At 39.8% G+C, this 27,320-nt stretch overlaps 1 protein-coding gene across 3 annotated transcripts; it reads left to right on the plus strand.

The window, feature by feature from the left end:
- The first annotated feature begins 7,586 nt into the window (after positions 1 to 7,586).
- On the plus strand, positions 7,587 to 26,716 carry spock3 (SPARC (osteonectin), cwcv and kazal like domains proteoglycan 3). Of its 3 annotated transcripts, XM_034892931.1 has the most exons (12): positions 7,587 to 7,805; positions 7,966 to 8,088; positions 17,133 to 17,141; positions 17,250 to 17,289; positions 19,125 to 19,233; positions 20,425 to 20,533; positions 20,664 to 20,772; positions 21,666 to 21,779; positions 21,896 to 22,117; positions 23,464 to 23,526; positions 23,649 to 23,786; positions 24,430 to 26,716. In XM_034892931.1, the coding sequence occupies exons 2-12, from the start codon at positions 7,966 to 7,968 to the stop codon at positions 24,585 to 24,587; spliced, it is 1,194 nt and encodes a 397-aa protein (XP_034748822.1). In that variant the 5' UTR covers positions 7,587 to 7,805; the 3' UTR covers positions 24,588 to 26,716. The 3 variants fall into 3 exon arrangements, with proteins under 3 accessions (XP_034748822.1, XP_034748816.1, XP_034748830.1); XM_034892925.1 differs by having other exon boundaries at positions 17,133 to 17,289; XM_034892939.1 differs by lacking the exon at positions 17,133 to 17,141 and having other exon boundaries at positions 7,588 to 7,805.
- The last annotated feature ends 604 nt before the right edge of the window (positions 26,717 to 27,320 follow it).

Genomic DNA, 27,320 nt, shown 5'->3' on the forward strand with positions numbered 1-27,320 from the left:
ACACACACACACACACACACACACACACACACACACACATAAATAACTAAAGCCAATGCACATTTAATAATTTGGGGGGATGGGGGTTGGACAGCAGAGTCATGATGTGTGTAAGACAAATGGAGGTTTCTTCTCAAACAGTGATCCATTTGTTTATGCACAGGCCCTCAACACACACAAACACACACTGTTTATCGCTTTTGATACATTCACTGCCCTCGGCATCTCATTTCCTCAGCTTTGCCCTGAGTCATCACAGTATGCCACTCTGCTATTGGCTACTGGGCCTGATCGTCCCCCTGACCCTCCAATCCACTGTGTCTCCTACCCTTTTTGCCCACTTATGCTATTTCTCTATGTCACTCTCTCTTTTCTCCCCCCTCTTTTTCTCCCTGTTCCTTCTTTTCTCTCTGTCCCCAGATATCAGGTGTGTTACCTGAGACCCATATCATTAGTTAATCACCCTGGGACACCCAATCTACATAGCATGACAGAACTCTCCCTTGGAGAGGTGTGTGTGCATGTGTGCGTGTGTGCTTGTGTGTGACAAAAGAAAAAAGAAAGAGAGAAGGGAGAGTGGGGGGGCTTAGGAGGAGGAGCCAAAAGCTGCTGAGAGAGCTGTGAGGGAGAATGGGCAGGAGACTGCAAACAACGAGAGACTTAGCAGTAAATTGGGCAAAAATGAGGAAGGAGAATGAGTTTGGATTGTGCAGGGCTCTGCAATAAAATTGACACACAAGGCAAATGTTTGGATGTATGCCTTTTGTTTGGGGGGGGGGGGAACTGCTAATTCATCACAAACTTGCGTGCTTGTCTAGTCATAAATAAATGAAAGTAATACAACTGAATTAAACAGGCAAGATAAAGCAAGAATAAAATAGATGGGCAATACTCAGAGAATACAGAGTTTCAATATCTTTGAATCATTTCTTGTTTTGTGAACTGGACTCTATTTGGGAGGCTCTGCTTCCATTTGTGGTCTGTTCTGCTCCCTAGTGGACAACCAATATTATTACAAGTAAAGTAACCAAAAGTCAGCTCCTAACAGTATTTTTGAAAGGCCAATATCTGCAAGAGTTTTTGTTAGATGTTTTTAGGTGACGACCTACAGCAGTTCATACAGATACTGTAATCCCTAGGAGGCATTGCACTACCTGGACATTCTTCTGATATTGGGATATATAAATAAAATGGATTTTAACACTCCTCATGCCAGATGAATAATTGATAAAACAGCTCCTTCAGCAGTAGAAGTACAGATGAGACATTTGCAAAAAATGCTAATGTTCCTAATGCATAGTAGTTAATTTGAGTCAAGAATAAAGCCATATTGCCCAAAATGACAAAAATGTCTTAAAGCACAACAATATGGCACATAAACTCCCCCAACCCTAAGACCATCTGATAAGGATAAACTCCCCTAAAGAATACTTCAGGAAAACCTCAGGAAAGCAATAGAGAAAGGATCCTCCCCCCCCCCCCCCCCCCCCCCCCCCCCCCGAAACTAATGCCACTAACAGTGTAAAGCAAGATGTGTTAAAAACTTACCATTGACTTTAAGAACTGCCCAACAAGAACAGGGTGAAAAATATTGTTCTTAAACAACATATTATGTCCACTATCTTCAGTATGTCCCTGGCTTATATACACTAAGTTACCAGTTTACTAGATAAAGCTAACTAAAGCTAATGTGGTCCTGCAATAAATCCTATCTTCGTAAAAAAGGTTCTCATTTTCAGTTTCTATTTAGACTATTTTAGAGAGGTGCCGTGGAATCGTGTTGCATTGTACTGTGTATAGATGTGTTTCTATAATTTACTCTACCCTAATTGATGTTAAAGGGTTGGACATAATATTAGACTGTTGTATAAGACTGCATTAGTTTTAGCTAAGTGTACCTAATAAACTGAGTGTGCAGTATGTAGTATGCGGAGTGAGGGCCTTTAAAAGAAATACATACAAATCTAAGGGGAGAGAGGGAATTGTATTGATTATTATTTCATAGAGAGCTGTAGCAAGAGTATAGATGAGGAAACAATCCATCAGAACGTGTAATTTTGCCAAGATATGGCAGATGTTTTCTCTGACAGAAGACAATAAATTAATTTTTTGTTCTTTGTGGACTTGGAACACAATTTCTCAATTGGGAAGCCAGGAGTCTCAGTAGTCACAATTTTTCATGACTTGGTCAGCACAGGAACAGGACAGCCAAGCATTGGCAGAATGTGAATAAACTGGTTTATGTGTAGCTGCTGGAGAACAGCCTGGAGGTCTGTAGGGCCAGACAACATTGTACATGTGCTCTAGCATGCACAGTTGACCGTTCTTGTGGAGTAGAAGAGGTTAACGTGGGAGAATTTGGGCTGAACAAGGCTGAAATACAAAAGCACAATTATCGTGTGCACCTCTTGGACCGTGTAAATCTTAGTTTGAGCTCGTACATCTTTCCTCTGCAGCCACGTTGGCTCTTTCTGTATACCTTTTTACCCACAATGCAACAGGTGTGGCCTTCGCTAAACTCTGTTCATTTGACCTTTGACATCAACAGAAAAAATAGCATTTGTAATAAAGAACAAAATGTAAAAAAAAAAATATTTTAGTACAATTTTGGATTAAACATCCTTTTTTAAACTCTTATTTATTAAATTTTTAAGGTTTTTAATTACCGTATGAATTTACACACTAATGGAATCATCAAAATTATGGACTAACATGTAATCTCTATAGCACTGTCCCTCAGACAGTTACAATAAATGACAACAAGAAGCACAAAAATGAGCTGAAGGACTAACGGATTAAAATTGAAATTTGATTGAAATCATTAATAATTTTCACTTCATTTCAATTTGATTTGAAACCCCAGTTTACGTTATGTACTTCACAAGTCCTGTTACAGTTGAATAATAATGTCCTCTATAGGCAGAGGTCACAAACTCATTTTTGTGTAATGTGTAATAATCACCACAAGGGGGCGAAGCACCATAACCAAACAATCTGCAGCATGTTTAGTTGATTCTTTATAGTGTGGGACTAGGCTACATCACAAAAGTCTCCTCAGCACTCATTCTATACATTTTTTCTTAAATGTGTATGTTTATTTCTTTAACATAAATACAAAGGCTTTCTGTACAATGCCCCACCTTTAACAGGTTTTACGTGCCTCTGGCTCTCCCAGCTTCAAATTAAAGACATTCTGTTAGGTCCCATGATTTAAAACTTGGGCCTGTCAATACATTTCCAAACGCAGGAAACAGATGCCATTACATCTGAATCCTAACTGAAATGAAAAAATTACAGCCGGATGCATTTAGATAGCACAAGAGCACAGCCATTTAGGGAGTGAACTCTCTATCTCTCTCTTTCTCTCTTTCTCTCTCTCTCTCTCTCTCTTTCTCTCTTGTTCTCTGGCTTCTATTCCTCTCTTATACTGGCATGCTGGCTCTGTAATCAGCGCTCTCAGCGATGGCCATTTTGTTTCTGTCTGCCTTATCTCCTCTTTGCAGTTTCCCTCCCTGTCATTACTCTGCTATTAGCTTTTCATCCTGGGGCTAAAACACAGGAATCACACTGACCTTATGGTCACAACTATGCTCCAAAACGTCTGCTTTGCAAGATAACACTTTGCAAGATTATTCTCAAACACACTATGCACATACACATACATACTGTATATATAGATTCATGTTTGAGGCTCACTCACTTATACACCCATCCATGTGTACACACCCACGACGTTCTGGACAAAATCGACATTGGATATTTTCCCTGCATTATAAGAAATCAATTGAAGGTTTAGGCACACCTGAGTCTCTCTCTAGTTCAGTATCTTTCTTCTCAAATCCTAATGGAAACAGACAGAGGAGGCGAGAGAGAGGGAGATTATCGTTATGATCCAACATTATTTCCAACATTGTAATTGAATCCCTCTAATTGCTGTGTGATTTAAACTCATACCACTTTCGGTACTTTCGGTACTTTCGGTCCGAGGCTGTTGTTCATCGACTAGGTCCCTTAGTTTCAATTAAGGAAAATCTAGTTGCTGCAACATACAGAGGGCCTTTTTTTCAATGATGACATTTTTTACGTGTCACATTAGGAAAACCCCATGTGTAGATGATACAATTAATGATGGCTGAATTGCATTAAGCTGCTTCAGTAGACCTTTTTTTAACAGTAGCTACTTTGACATTTCATAGCTTACGTTATTGACTAAATGAGGCATGGCTGTACTCCATGAAGCTGAGCCAGCTCAAGGTTTGGTGTTGTACATAATGGCTCAGTTGAGAGGCCACTTGAGTGTTAATAGTTTTAGAAATAGCTCATAATAACAAAAGTTTGATCCACTTTACTGATAAAACATGACAATGTCACATTGCACAAAGTGAGTTTCATAAAGAAATAAGGGTTGTAAAGATTTTGACTGGCCTTCACGGAGCTTTGATCTAGCCCTGTCTCCTAAAAATTATGTTATTATGCGTGTAACTTAAAGCACCCATATTATGCTCATTTTCAGGTTCATAACTGTATTTTGAGGTTGTACCAGAATAGTGTTACATGGTCAAAAACACCATATTTTTGTTGTACCGCACGTTGCTGCAGATTCCGTTTTAATCCTGAGTGTTTAGGTCTCTGTTCTAGCTACAGAGTGAGACATCTTTGCCTACTTCTTTACTATCTTTGTTGGGAGTTGCACATGCACAGTAGCTAGTTAAGATCTAGCTAGCTAGCTGCTGTTTTTCTAACTTTGGTCAGTGCAATGCAGGATTAGCTGGGAGACTTCTTCTAAACAAGGGCACACTTGTGGAATACCTGCATAACAGGGACATGGAAGTAGTTCTTTTGTAGATTATGGTAAACAAGTTTGTGTTGTAGCAGTGTTTTGCCATTGAGAACGAGCTAGCATGCTACGGTTAGCCAACTCGTCTCTGCGACTTTGAACAGCTCACCCAGAGACTGAAGGCAGAAGACATTCAGAAACCTGTATCTCACTCAAAACAGCATGGATATTTTTTTTTCCAAGTTTGTATGAGTGTGGAGGCACAAGAGACACAAAATAACAACAAGTGTTTTCTTTTAATAATATGGGCACTTTAAGTTACATGACAAATGTACTCACTTTAGCCCATACCCCAATATTGTCCTAAACCTAAACAAGTAGGTTTGTGTCAATTTACAACGATAACCACGTTTGTAAAACTGTGACCATTTCCCAATGTGCATCTGTCGCAGGTACAAGGTTGTGTTGCAGACGTAATCCAGAAGGAAATACATTTCCTTAGACATAACTGAGAATGCAGTTTAGTTGGTACACTCACCCTTAAATTATTTCTTGATGGATTTACAATTCTCTTTTACCCCAAACATCCTCAACTCACCTCCCTTGTTCCTTTCATTTCCTCATCCCACAGTCTCAGTGAGCAGGTGCACAGTGACAGAGTCACTGGGCTGTGAAATCTCAGCTCCTTGAGACACGATTCATGCCTTTCCTGTCCAAATACACACACACACACACACACACACACACACACACACACACACACACACACGTCCTATTTTTCTTCAACTCCTTCATTTCCCTACCTTTCCTTTACTTATCTTTTCTCAGTGTTTGGGAAGAGATTGAGTCAACAATGTGTGATTGTGTATTTAATCTGCCGGAGAAAAACGATTAAAACTGAATTACAATGGAATGAAAAATCTACAAAGAGTTTCATTAAGCAACAACAGTCTATGTGTGAGCATGCTTGTGTGGAATTGTGTGTGTGTCTGTGTGAGCACTCTGTGTAACTCCTTCTGCATATGTCTCTGACCACATCTACATCTTTAATGTCTGAGACTGAATAATATATGAACCCCTGGGCTGAAAGACACACACACACACACACACACACACACACACACACACACACACACACACACACACACACACACACACACACACACACACACACACACAACACCTCTTTTACTGCTTGAATTTGTCATAAAGCATAAGCTAATAGTAAGCCATAAAACAATGATCGTCTTCACAACTATCTTGTCATATCCAAGATTAGATCACCTTGTTTTGATCTGAGAGAACAAAGTACGCTTCAAAGAAGGCCAATGCCTCCAACCGCTACGGCATTTCTACCACCAGTTTCCTGTTTACATGTTGCACACTTCCTGTTTGAGTGAACACAGAACTCACATCAAAACATTGTTTACTGTCTGTACCTGTGTGTATGCAGTTGACCATTCAGCATCACAGTTGCACACGCCCCATGATACACTCTTGTGTGTCTCTCTGATGCAGTCATGCATGCCTCATAGTTCTAATTTGACTTTCAAATAGCTGCACCCTGTCATCTTTTCCACATGCCCACACACACATTTTTTTTCCCTGCAGCCTCTTATGAAGATGTGAAGCGGAGGTCAAGGTTGCTTTCTACAGCAACGGTGCATAGTGTTGCTGTGACCCACCTGACCATCAGGCTTCTCCTTCTCAACGTGAAGAGCCTGGAAGTAATATTAATAAACTCTACTATCAATGTTTGCAAGGTCGTTGCTCTTTTACTCCCACAGCATTCTCTTCTCTGTCATAATTTTATCTTGTTCACTGCAGAATGGTTAAAAAATGAAAGGGGAAAACCTGAGCAAATTAGTAGAGAAACATTGCAGTGAGTGCAGATGCTCACATACTGGGTACGAGGGGTCACTGAGGGGATGGAAAAGTAAATGATGATCGACACCAGATTTCAATGTAGTTAAACAGCTATGGGATATATTGACCTGACATGTAAGACAGTACTCTAAGGAATAGCTTTTTGAAGAATAGTATTCAGTCCTCCAGCATAGATATTTGTACCATATTGGAGCTGTTCTTGAGGCTGGCGGTGGCTCGACACCTTACTTAGTTGTTTTTTCCTTTTATTTTGTCGCCCCTGCGTCTGTCTGTGACATAGCTGCAGCAGTCACTGCAGTATCATAGCCTAAAACGAGTGCACCAACCCCACATTTAAACACCTTAAACACTTGAAACACTTTCAATGACATACAACCTCTCTGAGGAAGTATGTTTTGGTGCTATGCTAAATGTCCCAGAAAAGACTAGACTGGCAAAGCTACACAAATCTTTCAGAGTGGACCATTCAAGCATTTCTTATTGGAGGCCGTGTTATCTTGTAGCATCAATTTACAGTCCTGAGCTAACCTCTTCCAAGTCACTACCGCACAAAACAAGCCCAAGCAGCAACCATGTGACGACTGTAACATGGGAGAAGTAAAGGACACACAGATTGAATCTACATAGAGTATTTTTTTTTTAAACACTCTGATCTTTCTGTGTGTATTATTCACAGCGTGTCAATTAATAGTGATCATACAGTATGGCTGCTGTTCATTTGTTTCTTTGTTGTTGTTGTTTTGTACATGCCATTAGTAGGCCTAAACATTCCTACACCCTTATATTGCTGTGTTTTGGAGCAATTATCCCTCCTAGGATTCATCCCAGGATTGCACAATGTGTTTCTCATAAGAGGTAATCAGTGAAACACACTTTTGCGGTGGCCTGATAACAGCCCACAGTGAGCCACCACAACTATTTCCTCTGCACTGAGAGGATAGGCAGAGAAAAAAAGAAAGAAGAGAGACAGAGCGTAGGGCCCGCGCACGGTGCCATGCGCGTTCCCGTTTACTGCTGCGCACAGGGAGCCGGTGCGGAGAGAGAAAGAGAGAGATAGAGAGAGAGAGAAGAGGGCTGTCATAACTAGTGACAGAAAACGGCAGCGAGCACATACAGTCTGGATAGCAGCTGATGCGACAAGGTAGGAGAAAAAACACTTCGGCATGATGATATTTAGTGTTGACGATCAGTATTCAATGCCGATATAATGCAGATTGAACTGTCTCTTTTTTCAACGCGATTGCGGTGTCCTCCAGCCTGATCTGATGTCCTATCTCCGTGCTCTTGTTGTGTGTCCGCAGATGCTGAGCGTCGCCTTGCTGTGTGTGTGCGCCGTCGCCTTCGGACACGTCTCCGCTCGCTCCGACAGCGGCAATTTCTTGGATGATAAGTGGCTCGCTGGGAGATGGGACAAATTCAGAGATGTAAGTCCTGTTTCTGGCTTATATTATTAACGCCGTTTCCCTCCTTATTATCTCATTACACCCCTCCCCTCCACATTTTCTCCTATAATCACCCTCATTGGTTTGTGATCATGCGCTGTGATCATGCGCTCCTCGTTTTCTTTTTGTGTCCAAGAAGCGTCACGGGGCCCGTTGTGGTTTTTTGTCACACGTTCATCACCCGCGCCACTGAGACAGTAAATACACTTAAGATACTGGGAGGATCCTTGCTAGTGTGTGTGTGTGTGTGTGTGTGTGTGTGGGGGGGGGGGGGGTTCAGGATAGCAGTACCTGCTTAGCAGAGATAGCCAAGGCCTCGCTCTGGGAAATACAAATGAATTTAGCTGTCCGAGAGGCACTAGCCTACTGATTCGCTGGAAGGGGCCTTATTATGGGCAGGTATGAAGGAGGGGGTCCACAGCAGTGAGACATGGATGTGCTTTTTGTTTAGAGTAATGCCACAAGGTAGGGGCCACAAGGTATAGGGGCAACACACCAGACTGACTCGCCCTATCGGGGATCCCAAACAACAGCGTGGGACTCCGGATAGCAGTCACGCAGGTTGGCTTTAATGTACAACATTACCCAGTTTGTTTTTTTGTGTATTTGTTAGTTCTTATTTCAAATACAAAGTATTTAAAACTGTAAGGACCATTAAGTTATATTTGCCATAAAATCTAACGCTAATGTTACCTATTCTAATGTGGGCCTTTGTGACTTTTTGTTTTGTATTATGTAGCTAAATTTAAAGTTCTATAAGGTATGAGACCTGAAGTATTTGACTAAGGTGAAATACAATAGCAATTAATTACAGGCTAGAATGAGTTTAAAATAAATATTGTTTTCTTCATTTGTCACAAAAAGGCAAGAGCTGTGTTTTGACAGTTAGCTGTGCGTTTGGATTAATGGGAATAATAATAACAATAGACGCCAGTCCGTAGATTCATTTAAATATTTTTGTGTAAAGCCCCAGATCACCATCCCTGGCCAGGTTAGGTTGCTGCAAAGAAATACTTGTGCTTTCCACTCAAACATATAATCCCTAGACATCACCCTTTCAGTACTGTATATGTGAAGATAGATACATTACTGTGGAAATCAAATTAAAGAAATTAGCAGAATTCTACGTAAAAGGTCTGTCTTAGTCTTTTCTAATGCAATGTAGGTTTTAGGTGGAGTGTTTTGCTAGAAGGATCTCTTGCCTCTAACCACAGATAACAGCAAATGGGTTCACACAGGCAGCAGTGATTTGTAAATGCTAGCACTTGCACTAACTCACACTCACACAAACACAGGCCTACACAAAATGAAGCATGTATGCATGCACACACATACATTATTGGAAACAGGCTTTTTGTTCAGAAGCTACACTGAAGCTATACTGCAAAAACAACAGGGTCAACATAATTCACAAGCACACCACCAGCTTGGTGTTTGCCACCATGGTGCACACATGCATGCATGATTTTTCTCTAAATTAGAGACCTTGATATCTTTGATGTCAGTAATGTGAGCATGTTTGATATGTAATAGGCATTTTCTAGCTCTCATTTTCATGCCTGTCACACTAACACATGTGACCCAGTCAGCGGCTCAGGTGGACCCAGGTGATTCACCACAGGTCCAAGTTCAACTTTTGAGCAGGATTTGGATTGTGGAAGTAGGGGATCGGAACCAAATGCCAAAAGAGAGTGTTTGGTCATGTGCTAGACTCTTTAGGATGATTGGAGCACTTTCAGGTATATACAGTAAGACAAAGATTGTCTGTTTGTGTATGTTGTGAATACTCCAGTGATAATGAGAGGATTATTTACTTAACAATGAAAAAGAGAGATAGATAGATGGATGAAATAGAGTGAAATGTTTGGCAGAAAACTGAAGGCTCTGTGTGCATTCACAACTGTGTTTTAACCTTGAACATCAGACATTAGAGATAGAGGTGGTGCACAAAAGCATAACGTGCTCTGTACATATATGTGTGTCTCTGCCGTTTCCTGTTTTCGTGCTGTGTCCCAGATTGCCTGTGTGTCACTGTGTATTTTGCATTCTTTCACATAGGAATTTATCAGTACTGTATCCGAAGGTATATTAAAAGTTTGTCTTTCGTCATATAGTTGAATAACTACATGACGAAAGACAATATTTTTAAAGGCTGTTTATTAACAATTAAAACTGGATAGTTTATCCATTACATTTTCCAAAAACAACAAGAATAAGCACATTTCTCAAATAACAAGACATTAGCCAATAATCAACGAATGATTTCAGTTTTAAGGATAGCTTGATCAGATGTTCCCTTCTGGGAATATAAGCACTTTGGGAACTGAATACTGCTAACCATGATACATGAAGCCCATTCATGCATGAATATAAATAAAACAAAATCATACAATTTTTAAGTATGGATTTTATGGAAGATGTCACAGCTTGGGATGCTACAGCAACTTCCTGTATGAATTATTAATTGCTTTTGATTGGAAAGAGCTTCATGTTTCTATGTAGCAACATTTTAACACATTACTATAGTCTTCAACAGCTAAGGCATTCCTTACATTTTAGTGGTGCAACACAATTTAGTAAATTACTAGTTTTTTAAATTTAGAACTAAAGACGAACTTAAACTTCAAGATTGTTCTATAATGTGATCATTTAACATGCAGTTTGGGTACCCTTGCTTGGGATGAATCTCTTTACTTTCACTCAAAGCTGTTAGTGCTAAATTAATTATACTTGAAACAAGCATAGTATTTATAAGTATACTTTTTTCATATTCTCTGAGAAATGGAGCAATACACCTACTTTTTATATCATGTACTGGTATCCTTTGCCAAACTTTGCGTTACCGGGATTTACATTTTTTTATCTTAGACATGTACTTTGTACTTTTGCTTCCTCTTTCAGTAAAGCCTTAAGTGGGTCTCCTGCTAAGTGCACTAGATAGGATCTGGCCACTGATTTACTGTATGTCCTGTTAGGATGGTTAGAGTGGCCTGGGGCTTTTTTTTTGCTGCACTGGTGGTGCCATCTCAAGTCTTTTTAGACATTCTGCTCTGCTTACTGGGCTACAGCACTGCCACAGAGTAAAGTGATAAACTGAGATTTAAAGTGGTCCTATAATGAAAATTAGGTGTTATTTTGTGTCTCTTGTGATTACATACAAACTTGAAAAAAACAATCCATGCTCTTTTGAGTGAGATACGGGTTTCTGAATGTATCCTGCCTTCAGTCTCCGGGTGAGCTGTTTAAAATCAGCCCGACTTTCTACATATACTGAAACGAGGTTGCTAACAAGCGCTACCATGCTAGCTCGTTCTCAATGGCAATACACTGCTACAACAGACAGTAGTTCACCATTATCTACAAAAGAACTACTTACATGTCCCTGTTCTGCAGGTATTACACTCAACGTTGGAAGTGCACCCTCATTTAGAAGAAGTCTCCCAGCTAATCCTGCCTTGTACTGAGCAAAGTTACAGAAACAGATAGCTGATGTGATCTTATCTAGCTGCTGGGCATGTGCAACTCCCAACAAAGATAGTAAAGAAGTAACATGTCTCACTCTGTAGCTAAAACAAGTAAGATGTCTCACTCTGTGGCTAAAGCAGAGACCCAAACACACAGGGTGACAAGAAGATCTGCAGCAATGTGCCTTACAACAAAAATATGCTGTTTTTTGAAAATGAATCCATGTACACCTATTATGGTACAACTCAAAATACAATTATGAACCTGAAAATGAGCATAATGTGGGCACTTTAACAACTAAAGGAAAAACACAATGAACAATGGGTGATGAGGAACATTATGCTTAATTGTGCAGTATGGGAGTAAATTGTTTCGCCCAGCCTCATTAGAGCTCAATACACCTTTTCATCCTCTCCTCTCCTGTCCTGTTTTCTCTCCTCTTCTGTTTTCTCTCTCTGTTTTTACTGTGTGTGTGTGTGTGTGTATCTGTCCTGTGTTGTGGAGGGTGAATGATGTAGGGAAGGTACAGAGCTTGAGGCCTTTTCCACTTCAAAGCACCTCAGTGTGTATTTGTGTGTGCATGCATGCGACAAGCTTGAGCAAGACAAGCAGATCCAGTATACAGTGAAACCATGCACATATTTCTCCTGTTGGATGTTAGTAGAAAGGCAACAGTGAGCCAGGAAAGGTAAGGAAGCCATAAGGACCCAATTAATAGTGATGATCTGTGAAAATCTAAAGTAAAAGGTGAGAAAAGCAGTTGTCAGAGGCAAAATATTATTATTCATAGACAAATTTCTATAGTAGCATGAGTATCTACAGAGCCAAATACACACATTGTTTTGTTTGTGCACATGTGGAAACATACTCTTATAACTGCAAGGGAGAGAAAGAGCAAGAGGTGGAAAGAGATGGAGAGATAAATTGAAAAGTTACTATTTTTAGCGCACACTCGGGAAGCCATTAGGCCTATTGTTGAATTTCAGGTTTTCTGTCTTTTTTCGGAAAGTGGGCGGCTGGTTGCATGTGCAGTGAAGTGCATTCATCCAGTTATTTGATGTTTTTTAGTGCTATCAGATTCTGGCACCACAGTCAGTGTTGTGGTGATACGTTTATTTGTTTATAGAACTGTATATGCGTGCATGAATATGCATGCATGTGGACATGCATATGTGTTTCTTGATGTGTATTTCCGTGTGTGTGTGTGTGTGTGCATGTGTGTGCCTGCGTGCTTTTGTTGATTCCATTAAGGAATCAGACCGCAAGCACTTCTGTTGTCTTGACTGGTCTAGAGGGCCTGGCCCCGATAATGCAGTGTTCTCATTATTCAATCTCAATGGTCTGCACAACTAGAGCTATCTTTGCTAAACTGTCAGCATGTTTTTTATTTTATTAAGATGTTTAGGGACTGTGCATAATTGTAACTATGAGAAACAGACAGAGCCACTGGCCACTGTTAAATTTTCTCTTATTGTAACATTGACCTCTATAGAAGTGGAAGGTGAAGCGGGAGTGAAAAAATGAGTAATACTGTATACTATATTGAAGATGGCAGAGGATCAGAAAGGGCCACAAATGTGGGAAGAGAAGGAGGAGAAATTAATTAGAGCTGAAACAAAGCAAGAGTTGGCCCAGGTCACCTTATAGAGCACAAGGAAGTGAGAAAGAGGGAGACTTCCTGACAGTTGAAGTTGTGCTTTTTGAAAAATGACTAGGATCTTGTTGCAAATACCTTCAAAGTAAAATGATTTGGGAGAACCATGAGCTTTACATAACGAAACAGATATTTAAAATCCAGTTCCACATTGCTGACGATTGGTAAGACTTTCAGAACCAGTTCAGAAGTTGAGTTATTACTGTGTGAAGGGAATGTGCAACCTTTCCAATCAGGCAGCATGTGTATTGACAGAACAACCCATTAATTGCATGGACTATAAATCAAGCAGATTGAATTACACTGATATACTAAAAGAAAATAAACTATAGAACATTTGCAGACATAAAATGCATCAATGTCTTGAAATGCAGGTCAGCAACTCCGTTATAGTCATTTCCTCCCCTGGTGACAATACAGGAAACATAACTGAAACTGCATCTCATGAACAAGTAGACAAGGCAGACAGGTCCATGATGTAAAAAATGTTTAGCTTCTAGAAGAAGAATTTACAGCCTGTTAAAAAATAAAAATAAAGATCCATACCACCACATTTCAACCAGCACTGAACCTTGTCTGGATTATGTGTTGCTAACTCATCAAGCCATCAAACTTTAGAAAGACTTTAGACTGAAAACATTTATACCAAAGACAATTTAAAGTAGTACAGTACAGTGAGGTATTGTAGCTTTATGAAAATGTTTACTATTCACTCACCCGGGAACTCCTCTCAGCCACTCACCCTTTAACCTACCCAAACTTCCACATTCACTTCTTGCTCTGGAGGAATTGAAACATTAAAGTTGGTGATATCAACATTACTACTCCAGTACAACTGCAGCTGTCATTGTATTACTTTTTAATGGATATACAATTGTGTTTAATATTTAAATGATCTAAGTTGATTTACAAAAAGCCTCTTAAAGGGCCTTTCCAAGAGCACATTTAGTTCCACTCTTGTTTATTTTCTTACATTATTATTGAAAACTGCTTTATGATTGATTTTACTATGGCCTCCCTGTGTCGTGACTAGTTCACAATTCTGCTTTCAGCTGTCTATACCAATACAAACCCATCTCCATAGTAGATGTTATGTAAACCAAATATATAGCAATGGTACAATAAGACTCTGTAGATAAGGTTTTGTGTCCATAGAATGTATTGCACTGTACACCAAGGGAAACTGAGCGCAGAAGACTTAAGAGCTCTCACTCACTGCTGTTTAGGTGACAGGTCTGAATTTCACGCTTCAATTTAATCCAAAAAATGCTATTGGTGAAGAAAATTAAAATGTGTAAATGTCTAATAAAGGCTTTAATTGGGTGGATAAGACACTTGTATCTGTTCAGTCACAATGGGATTTATGCTGATTAGATGTTATTTTTGCTCCATTTCCCTCCCTTCTTATTTGTTCTGGCATATAAACTTGAATGAGTCACACACACACACACACACACACACACACACACACACACACGGGTTGTCATTGTGACAGAATGACAGAACACAGTGCAGTATTGGGTTTGAATGAATGCCCAGAGAAGGAACTGAGAGAGTTAACCAGAAAAGTAGATCTCTGAACTCAGACTGAGTAAAAGGGCACACAGCTCACTATTTCTTAAGATCCTGAGCAAGCACCCCTGGGTGTTTCTTCTCCTTGTCCTTCTATTACTGTAAAAGCAGGCAAATTACTCACCTTCATGCAATCCTTAAATAAACAGTTGAATCATTTACAGGCAGCAGATTGAACCATTTGACTATATTTAGTACGGTTTAAAAAAAGAAAAGTTTACCTTTAAATCCTTATTGGAAAGTGTGAAGCACTTTGTTATGTGGATTTTTGTAATCAACTTTTAATAATAATTTTATTTGGCGATGCAGTTGTTTCAGAACATAGAAAAAAAAACCTTTTTATTAAAATATTAGTTACTGTTATTAGAACAATGTTCTCCTTAGCTCCATTAGTGTCACATTTTCCCAGGAAGCATCTGTATCGGTCCATAGTGGTCACAACTCAGCTTTTGAATAAAATGCGTTTCCTGTTAGAAAGCACAAAAGGCAAGCAGTCCCAAAAACAGGTCCAGGGGAAGACAAAGGTCAAAAAACAGGTAAACAATACAGGGAACAACTCACAGGGAATGTAGGCAGAACGGATGGAACGTGGACAAGGACATCTTCACAAGACACAAGGGCCTAACAAGAGGCAGAGGGAACACAGGGGTTAAATACATAAGGTAACGAGATAACAGGGAACAGGTGAGACATCAGGTGAATCACATTAGGGCGGGGCTGGACAATCAGACAGACAAAGTGAAGCTAGACTAGATAAGACAAGACAAGACAGGAAGCCAACTACCAAAATAAAGCAGAAAGCAGGACAAACAGACACAGGGGAACAAGACAGGGCCAGGAACACAGGACCACGGAGAAAACAGACAAAAACACAAGAGGCAAAAGAAAGGGAAACACATACCCAAACAAAAACCCCAAACCACAACAATACGCTCCACACAACTCTCTCTGTATTTCTCAGTATGTTTAGAAACTGGTGTTGTCTGGCAACTTTCGCATGCAAAAAAGCAATTTGTTAACTCTTCTGAAGAGTCCATTATCCTCCTTGACTACTAGCAACTGCGTGGAGGAGGGGTGGGGGTGGTGCGTGATCACTGAAGGCTTGTGTCATAAGGAGTCGACACGCTGACAGTTTTGTTGTCATTACTTAGAATTCCTCATGGGGGAGATAGAAACTACGCACTATAGCTTTAAACATGCAAAGACCAACAAATATAAAACACTAAGCTAGTTATCATTACTAAGACATACTGTGTCTATACAGATATTTTTTTCATCTTTATGACAGCATACTTTTTTAGGAACAGTGTATTCAGTTAATCATAAACACACATCATAAACATGCACTTTTTAATGTATGGTATTACATAGAGAGCTTCACTCAAGAGACAGCATTAATGAGTCCCTCAGAATTATTAAAACACACTTTAACTAGGACAGAAACCATTCGGAACATAATTTTTTCCATGAGGGTTTGCATTGCTTCAGTGCAGAACAGTTCAAATGAACCCCCCCTCTCATACAGAAACTCAACATCCTTAGTTATCTTTGCTTAAAATGATCTGTCCACTGCACACTTACACTGATTATTAAAAACTACTGTGATTTAGTATTGCATATGTTTTTTTAACAAAACATGAGAGAATAATTAGTGACCACTAAATCTTGGTTTACAGTGCAGGATGACCACTGCTTCACCCAGGCTAATTGTATAAGGTGCTGGAAGTGTCAATGAGTCTAACTATCATTTTTGATTAATTGGAAATCGCAAAATATGACTTTTAAACGTCACATCAACGTTTTTATTGATGTTAAGGAAGACTTTAGTTGGTCGTTTTTTTGTCTGCTCATAATGCAATGCAAAGTGTACTGCTTGATCATAATTTGGATGGCCACAATTTGACTTCACTGAAAGCCTCATGCCTTCCCTTAACTTTAAATAGCTAAATACATTATGTTTTTTCTTAGTTGTTGGCAATCCATGTCAAATTTAATGTAAAAGCCCTAAACAAAAAACCCTAAAAAGTTTTTATTTGTTCACATCTTAAAACTGTTTAGTTGTTGAGATATTCTCCCTCTACAACAAAATATCAAACACACAAACACACACACACACACACATGCTCATTTTTGTGCATGGAGCGGCTGTCATAACATCAACATTATCTTGACTAAATAAATGCATGCTCCACGTGTTTGTACATGATGGTGTATTAGTGTGTGTTTCCTAGATTTCCATAAATTGATTTCATCATGCAAAGGTTCCACTTAAAAAAAAAAAATCTAATCACAATGAATTCCTTATTTTCTCTCTCTGTAATGCTTTCTCCTAAAGGAAGTGGAGGTTTGTATGAGAGCTTATAGTCCTGTATTTGTCTTGTATTTTTTTTACTGTAGATGTCATTTGACTAATGTTTTTATGATTTTTGCTTATTGGTTAACCCTGTTTCAGGAGCCTGGAACATGGACTCCATCCAAGCCCTTTGATCAAGGTGGGTGTGAAGAGAGCCTTGAGTGCTGTGCTGTGGCTTTGTGAGGACAAACAGAACTCATAACTCTTCCAATGCTAAACAAATCTTTAAATTTGGTATTTTATTAATAAAAGTGTTAACTTAAAATGTTTAATCTGCATTGGGATGAGTATCTGAAAGTATATTTGAAGAAGGCCTACATAAAAATGAAGAAGGAATATACAAACGTATTTGGTCAAATTTGAGTCACGTTAATGGCTACTTAAAAATTGACATCAAATGTTGAAAATGCAGGATTGCTTAAAGGCAATATGTGCATGTACATTTTGTATGCAATTGCACTACTACTCAAAAGTCATAGCAGTTTATTTCAAAGTCATAGGTAATGCTGGCAAGAATTCAGCAACCAATAACCAATTTTTTTTTAATATATTCTCCTAAGTAAAAGACTGACAAACAATTTGGAGCAAAAACATAACCTTGTTGGAGGTGACTAAAATGACAGCACAGTGCATAGAGAAGCATTAGATTGAAACATCCTTAAACCATCCTGTTTCTCAGTTGAGTTGTGTCTGTTCCTGTTAACTTTACAACATTTTGTTGCTGGAAACATGTTGGGACCTACTGGCTCTGCGATTGATTGTGGTTATGTAGACATTGTTTATCAAGAGTCATGAGCAAAAAGGAAAGGATAGCGAACACTTGTTTTTGACATTCACACTACTTTTACTATTGGTGTACTTGTTTAAGTGTTTAAGTTAAATTATTTTTATTACATAAGCATAATTATGATGTAGCTAACACCTACTGTAACACATAATAGTAATAATAATAATAGTAATAATAATAATAATAATAATAATAATTATAAACAAGATGATTTCCTATTCTTTGATTATCTAATTTCTCATTACACACACATACACACATACAGTCATACACACACCCGGGCATACCAGGACACATTCACTCTCGTTTATCACTGTATCCTCAAACACACATACATACACACACACACACACACACACACACACACACACACACACACACACACATACACAGACATGTCAGAGAAACAATAGAATTAGATGCTGCGTTGGAGGATGGAGGTAGGATAATCTGCCAAAGCTGCTCAGGGATTACAGTAAGGTTCTTTAGAGCCAAGGCCACTCACAAACTGTTCTGAGATCAGCTGATGGCCTTAGATCCTGTGCCATATGTGGCTGCCAAGCAGTCAGAGACAGCTAGCTTGTCTTTACCAGCAAAGATCACACCCTCAGCAGACCCAGATCTAAAATCAGCTCTCAACGCCACAAATGGCCTTCAGCTGTGAGATCTGATACCAGATCAGTTTGAGGATCTCAGCAAAAGAACACATTAGGCTAACACTCAGTGTGGGCTGATGGAAGGTCAGTAAGTAGCCTCTATTACCAGTTCCATCTGTTTTTAGCCATAAGGATACTACTTAATGGTATTATGCATTCAGCTCAGCATGGGAAAGACACTGCTAGTAAGTGGAGGGACAGTGGCTAGAATTAACACACACACACACACACACACACAGACAGAGAGAAAGACAAAGATGTCTAACACTTATCTAGAAGGCTAGGATCTGTATAAATCAAAAGGAGGTACATGTTTAAACTAGAACCCACTAATCCAGGATTTCAAAGAATAAAAGGAAAATGTAACCTAGGAAGATTTTCTCTTAATTATTTCTCTTCATGCTCATCGGCTCGGTCTGTTCTTGGAAGCTCTTTAAAAGAAAGTGTTTTTAACTACACACACACATATAATACACATATACACACTGAAAAGAGTCATCATATTATACCTCTTGTTTTGTGTTTTTTTAGGCCTTGATCCAGCCAAAGACCCCTGTCTTAAGATCAAATGCAGTCGCCACAAGGTGTGTGTTGCTGAGGATTCTAAGACTGCCACTTGTGTCAGCCAGAGGAGAGTGAGGTAAGGACAAATACACAAACACAAACACACACGCTAAAAGGAATCGGACAGAGATTGTGGGTATTAGAGTGTGTAGGCCAGTTTGAACAGGTGAGTTTTGAGGTGGAATTTGAATGTTGTTATGGGGTCAGAATGTTGAATGTGTGGAGGCAGAGAGTTTCAGAGCCTGGGAGCAGTGCAGCTGAAAGCCCTAGCACCCACGGTGCTGTGGAGTGCGGTGGGGATGGTCAGAAGACCAGCTGAGGATGAGCGCAGGGAGTGGGAGGGGTGTACTCCCAAAGGGGGTCAGAGAGATAGGTGGGAGCTAGATTGTGAAGAGTGGTGTGGGCGGATGATTTGGTGCAGACTGCAGGTAATGATCCGGGCAGCCGTGTTCTGAATGATTTGGAGCCTACTGAGTAGTTTGGAGGGAAGGCCAAAGAGAACAGTGTTACAGTAGTGAATCCCGGGTGTGACTAATGCTTTGACCAAGACTTCAGTGCTGTATTGAGTCAGGGATGGGCGGAGCCCGGAAATGTTGCAGAGGTGGCGGAAAGCAGTCCTGGTGAGGTTTTTAATGTGAGGTGCAAAGAAAATTGTGTTTATCCAGGGTGACACCAGAGTGTTACTTGGCTGGAGAAGGGTAAAGGGAAGCCATTATTTATGTAGCATGATAAGAAACAACACCAGAGGGGTGGCTGGTGTTCTATCTTTTCAGATTGTCCACTGGTTCTCCACTGGCTCTCTTATGACTGCTGTATGACATTACTGTTTAGTCCAATTAACCCAGCACTGGCACTGCCTTACAATGGACAGAAAGTCCTGCCAAGTGATATGAATAGGATTTGTGTGTTTGTGTGTGTGTGTGTATGTGTGTGTGTGTGTGTGTGTGTGTGTGTCTGGGACACTGTAGACTGGACAGAGGACAGTAACACCATACTGACCTCATTTCCCATTCTTAGCAACAACACAACACAATTACCACTGCGGAGTACCAGCAAATGTGAAAATAATCACACATAAATCCTAATCTTTGTCTCATTTCTGAAATTACTGTAAGAGCAAAAAAATACACCATAAATACAAAATGTGAAATTGGAATTTTGATGGAGACAATGTGAAATAATTCATAATTTGAAATATTTTCATATTATGCATACAATCATATTTTTGCTGTGTGTGTAAAATAAGTCTTTTGAATCTCCTCTCTAGTTTTAAAGATACCAGTTTGCACCAGAGTCCGGGGATGAAGTGCAAACCCTGCCCTGTGGTCCGCCCCTCCCCTGTTTGTGGAACTGACGGCCACACCTACTCCACCAAGGTACCCGCACAAACAGTGTCTCTCTTATAATAGAACATATTTTTTTCATTTCCTCTTGATGAGACAAATCCTGATTTTACTTCCTCTTCTGTCAAATCCATCTGTCTATGTCTCTGTCGCGTCTTCTCAGTGTAAGTTAGACTACCAAGCATGCATCACAGGAAAGAAGATCGCTGTGAAGTGTTCTGGCATGTGTCCTTGCCCCCCTCAGCCTGAACAGAGCTCTGCAGAAAATAAAGGTACACTGTTCTGCACACATGACTGCACACTGCAAGCCAGGATACTTTGCAGGATAAACAGTAGATTATCCTTAAATTAAAAGTCTTCCTCCTGACAAGCTACAGTAAAGAACTTCTGTCCTGATGAAGTGACACTGAATCCCTACATGTTTTAGGGCAGCTCTGCTATAGCCTGTGTTGTAGTACTCAAAACCAGTCTTGGTCTTGAGTAGAGATGGTCCTGATACCGATTCAGTTACATAAACTTGCGCATCTGCCAATACCGAATACTGATCCGATACCAGTGTGTTATATATTTTATTATATTTTAACAACTGTATACTACTATCCATGTTGCCTTTTGGATGTGATGTAATTTCTATCTTTGTTGTCGGTCTGGCTTGGGTTAAACTCTTAGGGAAACATGAACAAACACAAACAATGAACGTCGTAAAATTTTCTTTTATCCAGTTTGACAGTCAGTTATAACAGAAAATGAACATAAATAAACTACTTTAATTTTTCGTAAGAATTTCGTTTTTTTTAACGTGGTATTGGATCGGTGTATAAACTTCAGTACTTCTCAATACCAATACCAGAGTTTTAGGCAGTATCGGTATCGGAACATCTCTAGTCTCAAGACCACTTTTTGAAAGGTCTCGGTCTTGTCTCAATCTTGGATGAAGAGGACTCGGGATTTTATTTCAAGACTGGTCAAGAGCACAACTGTAGGGATATCACTAAATTGCCTGTGTATTTTTTGATTTATGTGTTAACATCATTACTGGGATTGGATATACAGTAAAACTTCCTACTTCAAATAAACCAATAACTTGACTCATTTCTTCTGTGAAATGTGTTACTGTTAAAGCATCACTTTATCATCAGTAATCCTTAGTGTTATTGCTCCTCAGTGTGCAGTGAGTCGGATCTCAAGGAGGTGGTGAGTCGTCTGAGAGACTGGTTTAGAGTGCTGCATGAGAATGGCAACCACAAGAGAGTCAAGATCCAGAAGCCAGAGAAAAACAGTAAGTCACCTGGCATTAGCCAAGTAGAAAACACAACAGTACTTTGTGCAGTATCACAGTCATTGTTCCACTGGCTGCAAACTACACGCTGTCATTTTTAACCTTTTTCCTGGCAGAGTTTGAGGTTGGGGCGTCACCTATTTGTAAGGACCCTCTGGGTTGGATGTTCTCCCGACTGGACACAAATTTCGATGTCCAGCTGGACCAATCGGAGATCAAGAGCCTCTACCTGGACAGAAACGAGCCGTGCTCTGACGCATTCTTCACATCCTGTGATACACACGCCGACAATGTTATAAGCAGCTCTGAGTGGTGCACATGTTTCCAGAGGTACACAGGTATGATATCTCCATGCACTCACATGTAAATACAAATACCTAAAATGCATTCACACTTAGATAAGCTTGCAAACACAGATGTGATTCAGCTTCAGTCTTTGTATCTTGTTATGTAAGACATTGAAAGCGAAGTTTTGATTTCATACATAACAATTTAACAATTTAATTTTTATAGATCTCTTACATAATAAACATGACACATGAACAGACACTCATACAGGCTTTAAATAAAACCTCAAGTTAGCCAAACTTCATTAAGAGAGAAAGAAAATGCAAACAGAACAATTTTGGCCCACTACTTAACTGTGCGCTGGAAACATACATCACAACATACTGACATTGGCTTACTTTAAGTATTGCAGTTTGTCACAGCATGACCACAATCCTGGGAAAATATGATAATATCCTCACCTGTCTAGGAGCTTCAAGATTTGGCCGCTTGTGCATATGAATCTACGTAGCTAAACCTTCGGCTGCCTGGCTACAGGTAAATGAGTAGGCCTAACTGTCATTGTTGCCAAGTGCCGCTCTGCTCCGTCACTCCACCAGCTCACTCTGCTGGTGAGCAGCTCATTTGTAGACATTTAAGGCGCTGAAAAATAAAGTTGACACAAATGAATGAGGAAAAGAGGGTCTCCTTCATGAGACCTGAACTCTCGACTCCAGCTTCTTCCAATCGCCACCTTTGTGAATACCCAGCTGATTCGCGAGCAAGTAAGCCACACCCACCTAGCTCGGAAGCCATGCAGAACATTCGTAAGGAAGATTGTGCCGTGATCCCGTGCAATGAGAGATATTATCAACATTTTGGTACTCTCAGTTTGTGGCTTGGCTTAACTGTTGGTTTATTTACAGCTTCTCTGATTGTCTGATGATTCGTTTGCTCTTCCCTTCATACTTCATGTAACAATTTTTTGATGTTTTGCCATCTAAGCAGTCACTTTGGTAAGCACATTGTTATAATAATCGATGTAAATGATGGCCAAAACTCAATAAACAGTTGTAATACAATATTACTTACTAAACTCACTTCTACAGACATGGAAATAACAGACACCTTCCATTCAATCACAATGGATGCATAATACAATGCAATACAATGCATTGCATTTGAATGCCATTGTGTGAGACAAAGGAGGAAAATTCGTTTTTTAGGTCATATAGAAACAGTGTTTATAGATAAGTCATCGGAGCTGCATTTGTAAAACCAAAGACAGCAGGACAACAAACAGCACGACGAAAGCAAAAAGTACACAAAGGAAGCAGAGTTCACTCAAACAGAAGCATTCCCACCAAAGCAGACTGCTGCAGCTGGTTACCAGCATCCCTTTGTGTCTCATTTTCAGATTCGCCTTGTAAAGCAGAGCTGTCCAGTGTCAACAAAAAGCAAGCAGGAAAGAAACTGCTTGGTAAGACACACACTTAAACACACACAAGATTACAATTACACACACACACACACACACAAACACAAACAGTGTGTTACCCTATTTCATTGTGTGTGTCTGTGTGTTTTGGCTTGTGCGTATAGGTCAGTACCTGCCATCCTGTGATGAGGAAGGTTACTACAGGTCCCACCAGTGTCACAGCAGCAGCGGCCAGTGTTGGTGTGTTGATCGCTATGGCAACGAGGTGGCCAGCTCACGCACCCATGGCCCTGCAAACTGTGGTAGGCAAAACTCCATTGAGTGTCATGTTTCCATGTAAAAGGACAAAGAAACACAGCGTGATTTGCAGTTAAGGCATCATGAAGGGTATAATTCATAGATGTGTGTCAACACACAAGTTTCTTTTTTGTATTGGATAAAAGATCTGTCACTTACCATAATGTATTTGTAACGTAACATAGCATACATACAATTTTATAGAAATTGTTTGACAGTTTTGGAGATGGGCTTATTTGCTTGCTTGCCAAAAGTTAGATGACAAGATTGATACCACTGTTGTATCTGTCAGTTCAATTAAATGTTTTTTAAGTTAAGTATGTAGTTTACCTCAGCATAAAGACTGGAAACCGAAACCCTGGCTCTGTGCAAAGGTAACAAAATCCTCCTACCAACACCTCTAAAGCTTGCTTACTGACAAATGTCTTGTTTACTTGTTTTATGTGTTATACTATTTTTTGTCCGGGTAACTTCCTTGAGCCCTGTCCTTACTGTGAGGTTGCCAGGCTCATGCGAAACAAACCTTAATAGCTCATATAGAACGTGCATGCATGAAAGTGGTGTCAATCTTCTTTTATGACTATTATCTGTTTCTCAAAACGACTCCTTTAGTTGTAAGATTTGGTTTATTCCCCGTTTCTATTGTAGGCGTGATATTGGAGTCTTCTGGAGACCTTGGCAGCGGAGACTCACTGTTCGCTGCTGACGATGAAGATTCCTTTGTGCTCAACGACCAGGCTGGGATGGACGATGAGGACGACGAAGATGAGGATGATGACGATTTCAACGACGAATATCTGTCGTAATTTCAAAAAATGAAAAGAAAAAAAGAGAAAACTGTTTGTTTGGCCAAACTGCACGTTTCTAGGTGACTCCCCAGGCAGATACTTAATCGTACTAACAGCCTATGGACTACTCTCTGTGTATTGTTTGTTCATAAGTTTTAAAAAATACACACAAAAAATACATTATTTCTGGGAAAGGTTTATGATTTCTCTTCCTCTTTAAGAACAAAATATGATTGGTTATTGGCCCTTGTTCCCATGTGTGTCAGCCAACCAGAGAACATGACAAGGACTAATCTACAACCAATCCCGTGCTTTGGATTTGGTCACGTGTGCAAAGACCTCTCCCTTCATTGGACAGTCCGTGTCTTCTAATGTGTCCTGTCCTCATGCAGCACTCTGATGCCTGAGTGTGTTGATGCCTAAGGCACAACAATTTCCCCCTCTTTATTCCTTCATCCTCTTCCTCCCCTCCACACCCCCGCTCCCCCACCCTTTTACTCCTTATCAAATCAAATTCCTGTGTATAGGTGGGATGTTAATGATGTAGATAAGAGAATATTGCACTCTTTAGGTTTCCTTTGATCTTGATTTGTAACTGTGACTGTAACTGTGTGAAAAAACAAGATAAGAGTTAGACATGCTTCATTAGGAGTTAAAATTAAGGCAAAAAAAACAACAGCGCGAGTTGGATAACAATCAGAACCGACATGCTTGCTGTTTTCACAGAGACACAAATCAAGTCACATCATCTCAAAGGCTCAGCAACAGGGAAAGACAAATTACTGCTGGGCTGTTGGTGTTAGGGGGAAAATATTATGATCTATTTTTCTAATCCATTGTTGGACGAATACAGAAGATGAAACAGATTTGTCGTAGCATGTCTAATACTGTGTGATGTTGTTTCAGTCTGTAGAACCAGAGGCTAAAACCTTTGTGGAACTCAGAACATTATGTTGCTATGAGGGGGAAATTCCCACAAGCATGTACAGATAAAACTGCACTTGCATAGTTATAAAACTGTTTAAGCCACAAGTCTGTCTGATCCCAAAAAGTTTACTGACCTTTAATATATGTCAGTGAGCTCAAAAAAAAACCTCATCACAGCTCCGAATTGAAGATGATGTTTTAAATTGCCAGATATGAGTCATGACGTGATTTGAGCACACAGTGTAAAAGAATAACTCTCTTCTTGCACAGTAATAAAACCACAGAACCATGCAGACCTGTTGAAAATGTCTGTCGGGGGATAAAGGGTGAGGGTGTGCCTTTAAGGACAGAGGACAGATGGTGGTGATAGTGTGAGAAGCATGCATTACTGGACTGACTTTAGCTTGTCATTACACTGCATAAGAGTGGCATTACTGTCAAAGCTTGGATACTATTTGGGTTTTGGTATGGCTTGTGTTTTGGGTCTCTCTTACGATGGTGTTACATAGGCCACATTTCAGGTCTTTGATTTGTTATACAGGATAGCTAGAATGTAGAGAAGCAAAGCTATACTTAGCAGTTAAGGCATACAAACACTTAGATTCTGCTGGATTTGAAAATGTTTGATATAGTAATACACTGGCTAGAGGAAGCTTTGGTTTAGAAATCTTACATTTTACAATTTTTTGCTTTTACTTTGTTTCAAAAGCTGGATTACGATCTGCTCTAACTAATTATAGTGATTATCTGTCAGGGTTGAAAATTGAAACTGATCCTAGATTTGTGTAGTCTTGACAAGTCCTGTGACTGTTAATGCAGACCTGAGATTAGCTGAGCTTCCATGTTAATCCTAATTTTCAATTATTAATCTGCCTTTCAGGCTTCATTTTAAATCAAACATCTGTTGAAATTCCATGTTAAGACCTGAAAAGTGCCATCAAACTGTCCAATAGTGTTTTTGTTTTGTTTTTTGCTCCCTTCATTTCTTTTAACTTGGAATTTCAATCCCCTTGAAGAACTGGAAAACATTTCAGTCCTAAAGTGTGCTATTTCATGAGTGTGATGACATGCAAATCATTTTGATGACCTCAGACACTGTAGCCAATCTCAACCAATCTCACACTGTCATCACAGCTTTGATAGTGTTTAAAGGTTAGGATACAGATGCATTTTTTTACAGTGTATGTATGATTTGCTTAAATAAAAGCTATATTGACCAATGTTTGCCTGACTGCATAGTATCGCGTGCTGGAGGACGGCTATAGATGAATGCAGCTTGTGTAGGAAAGCTTCTATTTAGGAAAGGACAGCCAAGCTGCCGGGTTTCTGTGTTATAAAAGTTGAGGGGGATATTTCATTTTATTTAGTATGTGAAAACTGAGAAGTACTACAAGTCCATCACAAGTCGTCTGACAGTAAGTGCTGACAGTCAGGAGTGACAAACTCTGCTTGTTTGTAGGCAGTAAGGTTTGTGTGCAGGGACATTACTGCATTATGTAGGAAAAGAACAGGTGAATATTTTATGAACCAGCGCCCCACCCGCATGCATGCATGCATGCATACACACAGCACATACAAGCACAACTTACATTACATTTCATTTAGCTGACGCTTTTATCCAAAGCGACTTGCAATTGCTATATTTGTCAGAGGCCACACACCTCTGGGTTAAGTGTCTTGCTCAGGGACACATTGGTTGATGTATCACAGTGGGAATTAAAACCCAGATCTCCCACACCTAAGGCACATGTCATATCCACTGGGCCATTACTACCCCACACATGTACAGTAAACACATGTAGAGCAAAACACATACCCTAAGTG

The sequence above is a fragment of the Etheostoma cragini genome, chromosome 2 (assembly GCF_013103735.1).
Source record: "Etheostoma cragini isolate CJK2018 chromosome 2, CSU_Ecrag_1.0, whole genome shotgun sequence".
In the NCBI taxonomy this organism is placed as follows: domain Eukaryota; kingdom Metazoa; phylum Chordata; class Actinopteri; order Perciformes; family Percidae; genus Etheostoma; species Etheostoma cragini.